Raw genomic sequence first — 15,722 nt, forward strand, 5'->3', positions numbered from 1 at the left:
TTCTACTATAAGGCTCTGGACTACATGAGGATGCCCATATAATAATTATTTTTTCAAGTTTTCCTATGACGTTTCTTTAGCTACTTTTACACATAACTTAGATTTCCTACTTCTTTTGACATTCTTTAGAACACATGCTAATTTTTGCAGACTTACATAAAATTTAATTCATTTCAGTATTAAATAGAATGAAAAGTAATTCATAAGTGTGGAAACTTGTGTGTTAAAAATATATTTTATACTTTAAAAATACATTTTGATTATGCCATATTGAAAAGACAGTACATAGAGTGCTGAACAGTTATGTAAATTTTGTACAAGTGCACATAAGCCAGGAAAAACAGAAATGTTCAACAATGGGTGCTATGTAGCAAAGAAAAACTATTAAGGCAGGAAAATATAAAACTTGTGAATGATTGCAAAAATATTAACAGCAGCAGTATTTTTTTTTTTTTTTTTTTTTTTTTTGCCCTGCTTTCTTTTGCATCCTTATAACACTGCCATTTTCAACAATTGAATCAGGAAGATTTTCAAATTTTGAAACAAACTTATTTAAGATGCACTACATCGGAAGCAGAAATTAAACAGATAAGCATTTAATTCATATATGCAGTATTTATCCCTGTATTCAGAAGAATGGCCAACACTGTTTGAAAAGACAGATTCTTATAAATGTTCTTTACATTTCTACCTCATTTACACTTAACCTGGAATGGGTTGGCAAATTTAGGACTTTGCTAACTAAACTGTATTCTGTATTAGCTTAAATCACACACAAATGTGATGATACAATGCGATTGTTGTTTCATCACATTTATCATCATGCCAGCTGGAATATTGCCCAGATAAATATAGTCCCTGCTGTTTATGTCAATGAACCAGAGCAAACAGCAAAAGAGTCAGCTATTGGAAGAACTACAAACTCAACAAAATTGAAGATAGGCACTAATCAAATGTAAGAAACATTAACAAAAAAGAGGCACAGCTAGCAGAGGAATTATAGAAATACCATGCTGACATAACTGGTATAATCAAGATAAAGACGACAGACAGGTAAGATACTTAAGTGTTACATTTGAACAATAGTGATCAGGAAAAGGTTAACTAAATGTGAAAATAAATTTCTTCCTGAATGGTAGACAATTTCAAGCAAGTGGGCGACTTAAAATGGGACAATGATCTGTTTGTACCTAATGGTCCCAAAGAGAAAGAGAAACAGAGGGGGCAAAGTATGAAGAAAAAGGAAAAATTGATATTCTTGTTGGATACTTAAACAGGAAAGCAAGAAAATAATCCTAGGCATATAAAAACATTATGAGAAAAACTTGGAATGCAACATAAAGCTGATAACAGTTAAGTAGGTGCTGAATTTCAAAACATAAACCAGTCATTACTAACATTTTCCAACAAAAAGATATGCACAAAGTTATAAATAGAAAACAAAGAAATAAGGTCTTATTGTGTTAGTGACAGTAATCTACTCAGATTAGCTGTTCGAGATACAGAAGACTTGAAAAAGGAAATTGTCACCATTCAGTTCAGAGTAAAATGAGTATTCCACTGAAAAGAAAATGTTTGAAAATGATATAAAATAAAAAAAATAAATAAAAATAAAAAAATTGCGTGAGAGAAGCAGTTTTCAGAGGTAAGCAGCTAGTCTGATTCTTACTAGAGAAAAAGTGCAAAAGTTTGAAGATAAGTCCTAAAACCTTAGCTGTTTTACCCCCACTCACAAAAATTCTGCCCAAGAAGCATTTGATAAAGACAACTGCAGTGTCAATGATGATGAGTTATTGCCCTCTCAGCTGTATAACTGAGAGGAAAACTCCACATAGCCTTTAAAGGAATGCGAAGAACCGACCAGGGCTTCTGACCTAATGTCCAATCCTCACCTTCTCGTGGTGCACCCTGTTGGGAATCTACTTGGATACTGAACGGACGAGGATGGGCTGGCAATTTGGGATTTAGCCGACCAAATTGTATTCTTATTGGTTAAACCAAAATATAGAATGATGGTACAACATGACAAAATTTCATGCCGGCTGAGGTGTCGCCCGGTTAAACAAGGCCCCAGTTGTTTTCACCAGGGAACCAGGGCGAACAGCAAAAAGTCAGCTACTGGAACAAATCCGAAAATAAACCCCAACTCTACATCACCAGAGTTAAAGATCGGTACTATCAACGTAAGAAGCCTGAATGGCAAAGAACTGGAGCTAGCTGAGGAATTAGATAAGTACCAGATCGACATAATAGGGGTGACTGAAACAAAAAAGACCAAAACTGGTGAGATCTTTCTGAGCAATAAATACAAAGTGTTATATTCAGGCAATGACAATCAAGGAAAAGAAGGAGTAGCCATAGTATTCAACACAAAATAAGAGGCTAATCTTCTTGAATGGCAGTCAGTCTCAAGTAGAGTAATATGGGCAAATATGAGAATGGGGAACTGGACAATGAGACTTATTTGTGCCTATGGTCCCACATAAGGTTCTACTAAGGTAGAAGTGGAAGAATTTTTTGAGGCTTTAGAAAAAGCAACTGACACAATGAAAAATTGGTCCTTGTTGGGGATCTAAATAGCAGAGTAGGAAATGATTATGAGGCATACAAAAATATTTTGGGAAAATTTGGAGAAAAGAGCAAAGCTAATAATAATGGCAAATATCTGTTGGATTTCTGCTCAGGACATGGACTGGTTATTACTAACACCATGTTCCAACATAAAAATGTGCACAAATTCACATGGAGAGAAGAGGCTAGGAATAAGAAAAGTCTCATTGACTATGTTATTGTTGATAGTGATGTTTTCTCCCTGGTGCAGGACACCAGAGTGTACAGAGGATTTGAAATTGGAAGTGATCACTATTTAGTCTTGAGCAGGATAAAATTGAATTTCATATTGAAAAGAATAACATGTAAGAAAGTTTTAAAGCGAATAAAAGTTGAGCAGCTCTCAGATGTGAGCTGTAGACTAAAATACACAAAGATTATTGAAGAAAAAATGAAAGAGTTTGAGAACAGGAATCAAACCTTGGAGATTCAGTGGCAAACTCTGAAGAAAACATTGATTGATTCTGCCAGAGAGGCATGTGGTGAGGTTGTCTGTAAGGATAAAAAAATCAGAACTCCCTGGTGGACACAGGAAGTTAAAGAGGCAGTGAAGGAAAAGAAGAAAGCATACCAAAAGTTCCTGTCAAATAAGTCAGCTTGTGCTCTTAGAGAATATAGAGACAAATGCAAGAATGCTAAACACTGTGTAAAACTAGCTAAACAAAAGTCATGGGAGGGCTTTGGCAAGAATATAGAAAATAAATATCAAGAAGTTGGCAAAATATTCTGGAGGTTGTTGAAGAAGCTTAAGAATGGAGGAAAGAGTGCTATAAAAGGAATTAGAGATGATAAAGGTGACATGAAAACAGGAGAAAAAGATATCCTTGAAGTATGGAGTAATTACTTTGAAAAACTGCTAAATGAAACAAGCAGTGATGATAGCACAGTGGTAAAAAACACTGTCCAGGCATGCAGTCAGGAATACATATCCATACTTGAAATAGAAAAAGCCATCAAAGGCTTGAAATGTGGAAAGGCAGCAGGAGTAGATGATATTCGACCAGAAATGCTGAAGTATGGTGGTATAAGAGTCTTACAGTGACTGCACTGCATGGTTCAGAAAGCCTGGACAGAGAAACGAATTCCCAATGATTGGAGTAGAGCTCTCATAGTACCCATATATAAAAAGGGAAATAAAACTGAATGTGAGAATTACAGAGGTATTTCCCTACTGAGTGTTCCTGGCAAGATCTATGCAAGTATACTTGAGAAACGGTTGAGAAGAATTGTGGAAGAAAAGCTTGGTGAAGAACAAGCTGGATTCAGGCCAAATAGAGGCTGTCAGGATCAGATCTTCACTTTACGACAAATAGTAGAGAAAGCATGGAGAATATAACAGATTTCTGTATTTAAGTTTTGTTGATCTGGAAAAGGCATATGACAAGGTGCCAAGAGAGAAGCTATTCAATACGCTGCAGTTATATGGTATCAATGGGGCATTATATCAAGCAATACTTAGTCTTTATTTGAGTTGTAAGTCAGCAGTTAGAATTGAAGGAAGTACAGGAAGATGGTTTAATGTTAAATCTGGTGTGAGACAAGGATGTACATTATCCCCTCTGTTATTCATTATCTATATGGATCAATTATGAAGGAAAGCGATATTAAACATGATATCAAAATTGGAGATGTTAATGCCAGCTCTTTGCTTTATGCGGATGATGTTATACTTCTAAATAAATCCGCTACAAGTCTACAAGATTCTCTGACTAAATTGAATAGCTGTTGTAATAGATATGGTATGAAGGTCAGCAATAAAAAGACAAAGACAATGAAAATAGGCAGAATCATTGAAAATGTCAACTGTGTTGTGAATGGAGAACCTGTGGAACAAGTAAAACATATCAGCTACTTAGGCACGATTTTTAGTGAAGATAGTAAATTAAATATGGAAATAGACAACAGATTCAACAAAACTGGTATGGTGGGAAGTCAATTGAATAAATTCATATGGAATAAGAGAGAAATTAGTCGGAACACTAAATTAGCTGTATACGTGACAGTGTTCAAGCCAGTTTTAACTTATGGATCTGAGAGCTGGGTCAGAAGTAAAACACTTGACCAAAGACTAGAGACCACAGATATGAGAGTCCTGAGAAAGATTATAGGCATGAACAGATGGGATCAATGGCAGCATCATATTAAAAACGAGGATATTAGGAAAGAACTTGACATTGTCAGCATCCAGGAATGCATTAGCAGAGCTAATCTCAGGTGGTATGGTCACTTAAACAGAATGGGCGAGGAAAGATTAGCAAAACAAGTGTTCTCTGCCAGGTTGGCAGCAAAACGACCCAGAGGAAGACCAAGATATAGGTGGATTGATACGGTACAAAGTGCTTTAGACGATAGAAATATAAGATCTGATAATGTTGGAGTGTTGACAAGTAACAGACTGATTTGGAGGAAAATTGTAGATAGGAAATTAATAATGATGTAATTTTTTTCATGTAGTACTATCATATCCTGTACACCCCTTGAGGGTACATGGCAGGAATTTGATGATGATGATGATGAACTGCAGTGTCAAAAATGCATGTTGAACTGAAGAAGCAAAAAAGGCAAATTCTAGAAAAGAATAAGTTATAAGACTATATTTATACAGAAAACAGATTACCTTTAATCGTCATCATTTACATGGTCTTTTTTGAAGTAACTACCATGAGACGCAATGCCTTTGTCCCAACGTTGCGTCCACTTCTTAAACACATGTGAAAGTCCGTTTTTTGAGAGTTCTTTCAAAACCACCTCCACAGCTTTTACACATGCTTTGTTGCTTTCGAAATGGCAGCCTTGTCGTGGTTTCTTGAGCTGAGGAAACAGCCAGAAATCGCACGGTGCGAGATCAGGACTGTATGGAGGGTGTGGTAGGATATCTATGTTGTTCTTCTGCAAAACGTCCACTACACCACTAGCAATATGTGGCCTTGCATTATCGTGGTGCACTAAGAAGCCATTCTTCAGCAATGGACGCTTCCTTTTGACGTGCTGTACCATTGTCCATAAAACATCCACATAGTATGAGTCGTTTACAGTATTCCCGGGTTCTACAGCATGTTGGTAAACAATGTCTTCGTAGTTAAAAAACATTATGGTCATAACTTAACCAGTTGATTTCACAGTTTTTGCTTTCTTGGGGGTAGGCGAAGACAGATGCTTCCATTCACTGCTTTGTTGTTTCATTGTAGGGTCATAGTGATACAACCAAGCTTCATCTGCTGTAATGATGCATTTTAAGAAGTTGTTGCCTTCTTGTTCCAGTCTTTCTTTCCATTCTGCGCACACATCCACTCGATGCTGCATTTGCTCCAGTGTCAAGAGTTTGGGAATCCATCGGGCGTAAACACGTTTCAGTCCCAAATGTTCAACCATGATTGAGTGAACACTTCCCACAGAAATATTCAGGACAACATTCAGCTGGCGTACTGTAATTCTGCGATCCTCCTTGATGATAATCGCTGCTGTGTTGATCATTGTCTCTGTGATGGACGTTGAAGGTCTTCCCTCACATTCAAGATCTTCCACATTTTGCCTTCCTTCCTTAAAATTTTTATGTGAGCGAAAAACACTTGCCCTCGATATTGCTTCATCATGGAAAGCTTCGCGTATCATGTTAAAAGTGTCCGATGCCGATTCTTGCAAACGCACAAAATTTAATCGCATAACGCTGTTCCAAGGACGCTTCCATTTCGAAGACTGGGCGCGCCGAAACAAGCTTGTGTTTAGTCACGTGACACTCTGGCACATCAGCCCGTGTGCACCATCTATCAACCTCTTTTGTTAATACAAACAGCAACATTTCTTTATTCCACAGAAATTAATATTGTGATGAGTGGTTTCGCGACAGTAAAATTAGTCTTATTACTTATTGAACAGCCCTCGTACGTTGAAAAAGTAAATAAACAAAAGTCATGGTAAGAACACAAAAAATAAATATAATGAAGGTAATAAAATGGTCTGGAAAGAGCTTAAACAGATAAAGAATAAAGCAATAAAGAAAAGAGTAAAATGAATCAGAGACGAAAAGGTAAAATAAAAACTGACAATTGTAATGTCCAGAGTAGTTACTTTGAAACATTATTAAATGAGATAGGCAGTGACAGAACAGTAGTGGTTAAAAAAGTATAAATAAAAAGTTATAATTATGAGGAAAAAGATGAAACATGAAAGCCATCAAAAAATGCTCAAATATGGAGGTGTAAGTTTTATAATGATCACACTGAAAAATTTAGGATTGGTCAGGCCAAATTCAAAATGATCTTAATAGTTTGCATAGTATCCATCTATAAAAAGGAAATAAAACTTTCTAATGAATGTTCAGGTAAGATTTCATAAATTTTACCTGAGAAGAGCTATTTTGACCTATGTAATGTAAACAAATTTTAGTAAATATTCTAATTACAAAATATTATTAAAGTCCATCCAGTTAGAATGGAGTTACTACTTTATATTATTTTAAAAGTCTATATATTTACCCTGCAAATGGTCTTAGTGAAAACAACACTGAGATAGTTTAATTTATTGCAAGAATGTCAATTACTAAATTTCAATAAAATCAATCTGCAAAAATATTTTGCAACAAACAAATAAAATGATGATGCAACATGACAGAATTTCATGCCGGTTGAGGCATCACCCAGTTAAACAAGGCCCCTGTTATTTTTGCCAGGGAACCAGAGCGAACAGCAAAAAGTCAGCTACTGGAACAAATGCTGAAATAGAACCTCGACTCAACATCACCAGAGATCAAGATTGGTAGAATCAACATAAAAAGCCTGAATGGCAAAGAAATGGAGCTAGTGGAGGAATTAGATAAGTACCAGATCAACCTAATAGGGGTGGCTGAAACAAAAAAGACAAAACTGGTGAGATCTTTCTAAGCAATAAATGTAAAATGTTATATTCAGGCAATGACAAAGGAAAAGAAGGAGTAGCCATAGTATTCAACACTAAATACGAGGCTAATCTTCTTGAATGGCAGGCAATTTCAAGTAATGATGCGGGTAAATATCAGAATGGGGAAATAGACAAATAAGTCTCATTGTCTAGTTCCCCATTCTGATATTTACTCGCATCACTATGGTCCCACAGAAGGTTCCACTAAGGTAGAAGTGGATGAATTTTTTGAGGTTTTAGAGAAAGCAACTGACACAATGAAAAAAGAAAACTTGGTCTCCTTGTTGAGGATATAAATAGCAGAGTAGGAAATGATTGTCAGACATACAAAAATATTTTTGGAAAATTTGGATTAAAGAGCAAAGCTTGGAAAGTACCTTTTGGATTTCTGCTCAGGCCATGGACTAGGTATTACTAACACAATGTTCCAACATAAAAATGTGCATACATTTGCATGGAGAGAAGAGGTAAGGAATAAGAAAATTCTCATTGACTATGCAGGACACTAGAGTGTACATAGGATTTGAAGCTGCAAGTGATCACCATTGTCTTGAGCAGGATAAAATTGAATTTCATATTGAAAATAAGAACATGTAAGAAAGTTTTAAAGCAAATAAAAGTTTAGCAGCTCTTAGATGTGAATTGTAGACTAAAATACAAACAATATTCAAGAGAAAATGAAAGTCTGAGAACAGGAAACAGAGAACCTGATGAAAACATTGATTCAGCCAAAGAGGCATGTGGTGAGGTTGTCTGCAAGGATACAAAAATCAAAAACTCCATGGTGGACACAGGAATTTAAAAGGACAGTAAAGGAAAAGAAGAAAGCATATCAAAAGTTCCTAATGAATAAGTCAGCTCGTGCTCTTAGAAAATACAGAGACAAATGTAAGAAAACTAAACACGTTGTAAAACTAGCTAAACAAGTGGACACAGGAATTTAAAAGGACAGTAAAGGAAAAGAAGAAAGCATATCAAAAGTTCCTAATGAATAAGTCAGCTCGTGCTCTTAGAAAATACAGAGACAAATGTAAGAAAACTAAACACTGTGTAAAACTAGCTAAACAAGTCACGGGAAGACTTTGGTAAGAACATAGAAAATAAATATCAGGAAGGTAGCAAAATATTCTGGAAGCTGTTGAAAAAGCTCAGGAATGGAGGAAAGTGCTGTGACATGAAAACTGGAGAAAAAGATATCGTTGATATATGGATTAATTACTTTGAAAAGTTGCTAAATGAAATGAGTAGTGAAAGCACAGTGGTAAAAAATGCTCAGCAGGAATACATATCCATATTTGACACCTCTATCCATATAAACACCCATCAAAATCCTGAAATATGGAAAAGCAGCAGGAGCAGATGATATTCGACTAGAAATGCTCAAGTATGGAGGTATAACTTGCACTCGTTCCACATGTTCAGTTCAGAAGGCCTGAACAGAGGAACAAATTCCAAATGATTGGAGTAGAGCTCTCATAGTAACCATATACAAAAAGGGAAATAAAACTGAATGTGAGAAGTACAGAGGTATTTCCTTACTGAGTGTTGATGTTGGAGATTTAATGGAATATTATCAGCACTGAGAAAGGATTAAAACTAATTTTAATGCTTCCAATATTTCGTCTCAGTCACAGAGGCATCTTCAGGGATTACAAATAACATTTTGTAAAAACAGACACAAATGCAATACAACGATAAGTAACACATATCATTGTATTGTGAAACTAAAGTCCTATCTAGATGGTGCGCCCTCTATGGGCATTTGCAGGTGGCCAAGGATGTAAAGAGAGATCTCTGATAATTAATGTTTCCCAAATTTTGGGAAGTTTTATGCAACCGTATTTGTTTAAATTAGGTTGATTCCTGAGTGCAAATGCAGATTCAAAAAACAGTCTTTCTTTTTTGAATTTACTATGGAGCATGGTGGTTTCTTTCCAGGAGATCCTGTGGGTTGTATCCAAAACATGGTCTGCAAAGCTAGATTGACCATAATCATGACTGCATATGTATGACTTGTGTTCTTCTAACTGGATGGTTGCTGATCTGCCTGTCTGCCCAAAATAAGGCACAGCACTTAAGCCTCAACACACATTTACTGAGTGCTCCTGGTAAGATTTATGGAAGTATACTTGAGAAACGGTTGAGAAGGATTGTGGAATGGAAACTTTGTGAAGAACAAGCTGGATTCAGGACAAATAGAGGCCGTCAGGATCAGATTTTCACTTTATGACAAATAGTTGAGAAATCGTAGGAATATAACAGATCTGTAAATAAACAAAATTCTCTTTAAGTTTTAGAGAGCTGTAAAAGGCATATGACAGGGTGCCAAGAGAAAAGCTATTCAAAATGCTACAGTTATGTGGTGCCAATGGGGCATTATATCAAGAAATACTTAGCATTTTATTTAAGCTATAAGTGCAGTTAGAATTGAAGGTAGTACAGGAAGATGGTTTGATAATTCTGGTGTCAGATAAGGATGTACATTATCCTCTCTTCTAGTAGCAAGGCTTATACGTTGGTCAGACATAACTGGTAATTAGTTTACGGAATTAACAACACATAAAGTATATTAATTAAAGGTAACTTTAATGAATAACTTCTATATTTCGGCAACGTCACATTGCCATCTTCAGGAACATAAAGATATGGTATGTGCACGCAGGCACTAACACAAAGCAAATGAGGAAGAAAGCAAGAAATTAATATTGTTCCTAAAGTCCTAATGGTGCCCTCTTGTGGTCTAATTTGGTAGTCTTAGCAGTTGGGCTGAAGTTCTCATAATGTAAGTCTCCCAAATTTGGGGTAGTTTCATGCACCCAAATTTGTTGAGGTTAGGAACATTTTTTAGAGCTGCTGAAGATTCTTTGAATAATCTTTTGTATTTAAACTTGCTGCGATGAATTATTTTTGTTTTCTTCCAACGAATTTTATGGTGGGTATCTAAGGCATGGTCTGCCAGCCCAGAGTGGCTGTACTGGTGAAACCGGATGTAGTCTTGGTGTTCTGAAATCCTGATATTTGTTGTTCTGCCGGTTTGGCCAAAGTAGGACAATTTGCAGCTGCAAGGGACCTGGTATACACCAGGTAGGTCTAGGGGAAGTGGTTGGTCTTTGGTATTATCCCCTCTGTTATTTATTATCTATATGGATCATATTATGAAGAAAAATGGTATTAAACCTCATATCAAAATTGGAGATGTTAATCTAAGCTCGTTGCTTTACCAAAGACTAGAGATCACAGATACGAGAATCCTGAGAAAGATTAGGGGGGCATGAACAGATGGCATCAATGGCAATATGATATTAAAAATAAGGATATTAGGAAAGATCTTGACATTGTTAGCATCCAGGAATGTGTTAGTAGAGCTAATCTCAGGTGGTATGGTCACTTAAAGAGAATGGGAGAGGAGAGATTAACAAAACAAGTGTTCTTTGCCACGCTAGAAGAAAAAAGACCCAGAGGAAGACCAGGATATACGTGGATTGATACAGTAAAAGTTCCTTAGAGACTAGAAATAAATCTGGAGGAAAATTGTTGATAAGAAGTTAGTAATGTAAGTTCTTCGTGTAGTACATTCATAATATCCTGTAAAACCTGGGTACATGTCAGGAATTTGATGATAAAACTATGCAGAATGAGCCACAAAAAGCTGTTTCTAACAGACTATACATTTACCCTGGAAATGGTATTAGTGAAAACTGCAGTAAGAATGTCAACACTGTTGCTTAATCAGATCAGTCTTTCTCTCAATGATTATGATAAAATCTGGCCATTTTCATTAAAATTACTAATCTCAACTAGAGTTTGAGAAAGCTAATTCAGAACTGATAGAAAATTTTGAATGAAATATTTTTACTATAGCTGATTTCAAAATTAGGAATTTAAAAATTCAATCATACCAGACTATTTACTTTATATCAACTGAGGTAAGAAAGTAAATGATTAAAGAAAGTAAATTATAGACCAGGGGTGGCCAACTAAGTGTCCTTTTTGAGCCAAAATAATTCCCATAAGACTTAGAAGAGCCACAACCTTTGTCCGATGCATTGGTACAGGAATAAGTGAGTGTTCACATGGCGAGTTTGTAACGAGCTTGTAAGAACTGTTTTGACTAATTACACACATAATTTTAAGGAACTTACCAAGAAAATTGATACGAAAAAGGCCTCTACTAGTAAATAAGTAACTAAAATTTTTGTGTTTTGACTTTAAAATTATTCTAATTGTTCAAAGTAAACTTCATTTAATGTTTCGAATTAAACATTAAATTTTTATGTTTTTTATTGCAATAATTTTTATTAACCCTGTTTTTCTTTCTCTTCTCTCTTTTTTTTTTTTAAATTTATTTTTATTTTTTTTCCTCTTTTTTGTAATTTCCTCTTCTTTCTTATTTTTTCCTGGTAGATTGTGAAGAGCAGTGTGAAATGTGGCTTGCAAGCCATGTTGTGGTGGCCGCCCCTGTTACAAACTAACATGATTTTTGTTTTTTTTTGCATTAATAAATTATTTTTTTTAATTTGGAGTAATAATAATCCATACCTGAGCTATGCCAATCATATCATGCCCTTGAAGCAGGATAGGCCAAGCCTGGCTCTAGAAGAAAGAAAATAATGCTTAAAATAATATAATTATTTACAGAACATCAAATTTTGGCACACACAGTCTAACAGAAAAGTAATGAGATTTTTTTTTTATTGTGACAATTGACAGCATTGATATAGTGTGTTAGAATGATTCCTGCTCTTTCCATCAGTAGGGTGAACACCTGCCAAGTTATTGTGTTTTCAGTAAGTGTATGTTTGTCATAATGTTCAATAAAATTAAATGGGTGTATGGTAATAATTCTTTGTCACATACTCAAATGTTTAAATAGCACAAGATATTTTTGTTGGATGGGAGAGAAAGCATGAAAGATGAGCAATGTACAAGTGTCCATCACAACAAGAATGAACAACATTGAGTAAGTATAGCACTGCATTTGTGAAGATCGGCGTTTAATGCTTCAGATAACTTCAGCAGAATTGAATATTAACTGTTTCACCATTCACAAGATTTTAACTGAAGATTTGGAAATGTGAAAGGTCTGTGCAAAGATGGTCCCAAAAACCTCAATGATGAAGAAAAAGATTGCTGCTACAATGTTTCTGCAGAAACACTCAACCAACTTCAAACCGAATGCACTTATTTAGATCATGTTATCAAGATCATATAATGTGAACGAAAGCTTTTTTTTTTTTTTAGTACAATCCCAAAACGAAATGTCAAAGTTTAGAGTGGCACACTGAAAATTCTCCAAGACTAAGAAAGACATGCATGAGCAAGTCCAAAACAAAAACCATAACTGTTAACTTGTTGACTAGCCATGGCGTGGTCCACTGCGAATTGTATCTCCTGGAGGGAGTGTCAATGAAATTTACTACAAAGAGATCCTTGAAGATTTGTGAAAACACATCCATACATCCAGAGATTGCACATGATTGAATTTTGCAAATGCACCTTATCGAACTGCACTGCCAATTTGCGAGTATTTAAGCCAAAAAATGTATTCTAGTGTTGGAACAACCACCACACTCGCCTGACGTCTCTATAACTTTTATTTTTTTCTTTTTTCCAAGCTCAAGAACAACATAAAAAGGTATCCATTTTGAGACTAAAAAAATAACATCCAAAGAATAATGACAAGGGATATAAACAAGCTAACAGAAGAGGATTTCCACTCCTCTTCCGTCACCACAATCACAAACATCCATGCCAACAGCAGGATTCGAACCTGCAGCCTTTTGGCTGGAGAGCAGATATGCTAACCACTTGGCCAACCAGACTGGCTTTATAATTATATTTTTATAATGTTTCATTATAAAAATATATTTTAGATTTATATAACAACACAATGTCTTATTTATTTCCTAAGCCAAGGCATAAGAAATAGCAAGAGAAGGATGCGAGCAGTATAGGGGAAATTGTTAAGGGGTGTTTGAGGGAAGTAGTATCAAATACATACCCTGTATCAGGAGGATTAATCATGTGAAAATTAAACGTTATGCCCATGAGCAGTAAGAACAGGCAGAAATGTAATCAGCATAGTAAGGAAAACAAAATCTGATATGAGAGGAAACTGGCTGACAAGTCAAAGAAACAGAAGTATACTCTAATGAATATAGATAGCACAAAGATGACAGAAGAAATAGTTGGTTAACTGACGGTTCATTTTGCAAGGGCACATAATCCAAGAGGTGATAAACACAGTGGCTGATGTAAAAGGCAGCAATTTGAGAACAGAGAAACATGAACTGAAGGATATTAAGGATTCTCAGTGTTAACATAACCATTTGATTGAACAAATATTTGCATATGCATTAGAAGCATGTGTAAGAGAAATGGTCATCTTGGACCCAATTCATTCTGTCTCAGCTCTAGTAGGGTTCCAAGGGAGTTGAAAGAGGGTAAAATTTTTGTTTGAATGTAATTAATAATACATAAAGAAGTCTATAAGAGAGAGAAGAAAATTATAGCCCAATCCCTATCACAAGAGTAATGGTTAAGGACAGAATTCAAGGACTGGGTGGACAGGACCATGATGCTCGATCAGGAAAGTAACGTAGATCAGATTAGTGAAGGGTAGGTCCTGCCTTAGTAAATTACTGTTTACAATAAAAGGTTTGTGGTAACAGTTGACACTTATCCTGTATCTCCTTTTAGCTTCTCGTATTCCACTAGCATTTATCCTAGATGCTAGAAATTAGCCCATATTCACTCCATTTCTCAGAAGAGAAACAAATCTTTACCATCAAGATTACTATTTCTTCCAATTCGATTGTTTCTAAAGTAATAGAGAAAACCATTAATGCTCAACCCTTGCTAATATGGATTCCATCACTATTTGTCAAAGGGAACAATCTTCTTATTAACTCTCTCATGCATAAGGGCCTCATATGAGAACACATATATTTTCCCTCAATAATTATTCATTCATAATTTAGTGCTACTGTATGCATGTAGTCCTCATCTGGGGAGACCTAAGTGTTCTTAGAAACCACACCAGATGGCAGGAGTTTCAGAGTTACAGGAATACCAATTTCTCTGCAGTGCGGTGTCAAAGAGGAAGTGAAAAGCTGCTGTTTTGTTGATTTGAATTTGGTGATTTTATGAGTCTTCTGGAAAGGTCAGTATGGTTTTATATATTGTTATACTTTGTAGATGAAGTGTCAATATTTAATTTCTTCATGTTTATTACCATATTCATAAAACAAACTTGAAAACAACCTGTCCTCAACATGAGGACAATATGTTTGTAAGGTAATCTATGCAGCAAATAGTTTGAGGTTAGAAAGTTCTTGTAGAATATTTTTATAATTTTATTTATTTTATTTTTGCAAACATAAATCAATAGTAAGTGTGTTAATTGGCATTATCATCTCTTTTGCAGATGGATAACCAAAAGTCAGGTCCATCAGGCATATAAAAAAGGCCTATTACTACAAGAGACTTACAGAAGAGGAGATTGAAAAACTGTTCGAGGAATCTGAAGATGGTTTGGAACTGAGTGATTCTGATGATGATCCTACATACCAGCAGCCACAAAATGATCCTACAGAGAGTGAGAGTTCAAGTGAAGACAGTGATGTTAAGTGTCCTTCCCCTGTTGGTAAGCCTCACAAAGTCCAGCTAGTGTGCAAAATAAAGCTGTTGCTGGTCATATGCCATTGCAGAGACAACCAGTGTGGTGTGTCAGTGTTTGTCAGAGGTTAAGCAAGAAAGAAAAAAAAAGTATGTTGAAATTCCACTACCTCGCAGCATAGCTGTTTATAACAAACATATGGGTGGAGTGGACTTTATGGACTCTCTTCCAGGAACAAATGATGGTATATGAGAATATTTTTTACCATATGCTGAACGTATTTGTTTGTAATGCACAGATCATTTGGAAATGGAAAGAAAAATTGGATTTGTTGGAATTCAAGTCAAGAGTGGCAACTGCTTTGATATATCAAGGTTTAGCTCAGCTGGGTACTAAGAAACGAGAATACCCTTCAAGTCAGACACTACCAGCACTAAAGAAATGCAAAACACTGTGCCACCTGAGAAATGTTTTGACAGTGGTGGACACTTTCCAAAGAAGAAACCAGGTGCTAATGCCAATCGTTGCAGAGATGTACACTGCAAGAATAAAACAAGATACATCTGTGGTAAATTAGGTTCCAATCTGTCTGGAATGT

At 35.6% G+C, this 15,722-nt stretch overlaps 1 protein-coding gene across 1 annotated transcript in view; it reads right to left on the reverse strand.

The window, feature by feature from the left end:
- The window catches only part of LOC150095203 (putative ATP-dependent RNA helicase DDX43), a 282,514-nt gene that overhangs the window by 132,372 nt on the left and 134,420 nt on the right, over positions 1 to 15,722 (reverse strand). Inside the window, exon 9 of the mRNA XM_090409697.1 lies at positions 12,046 to 12,099. Within this exon, the coding sequence (XP_090265823.1) occupies positions 12,046 to 12,099 (54 nt within the window). The remainder of the gene's footprint in view (positions 1 to 12,045; positions 12,100 to 15,722) is intronic.

This window comes from Typopeltis vanoorti, chromosome 20 (genome assembly GCF_054136105.1).
Source record: "Typopeltis vanoorti isolate ZY-2024b chromosome 20, IOZ_Tvanoo_1.0, whole genome shotgun sequence".
NCBI lineage: Eukaryota > Metazoa > Arthropoda > Arachnida > Uropygi > Thelyphonidae > Typopeltis > Typopeltis vanoorti.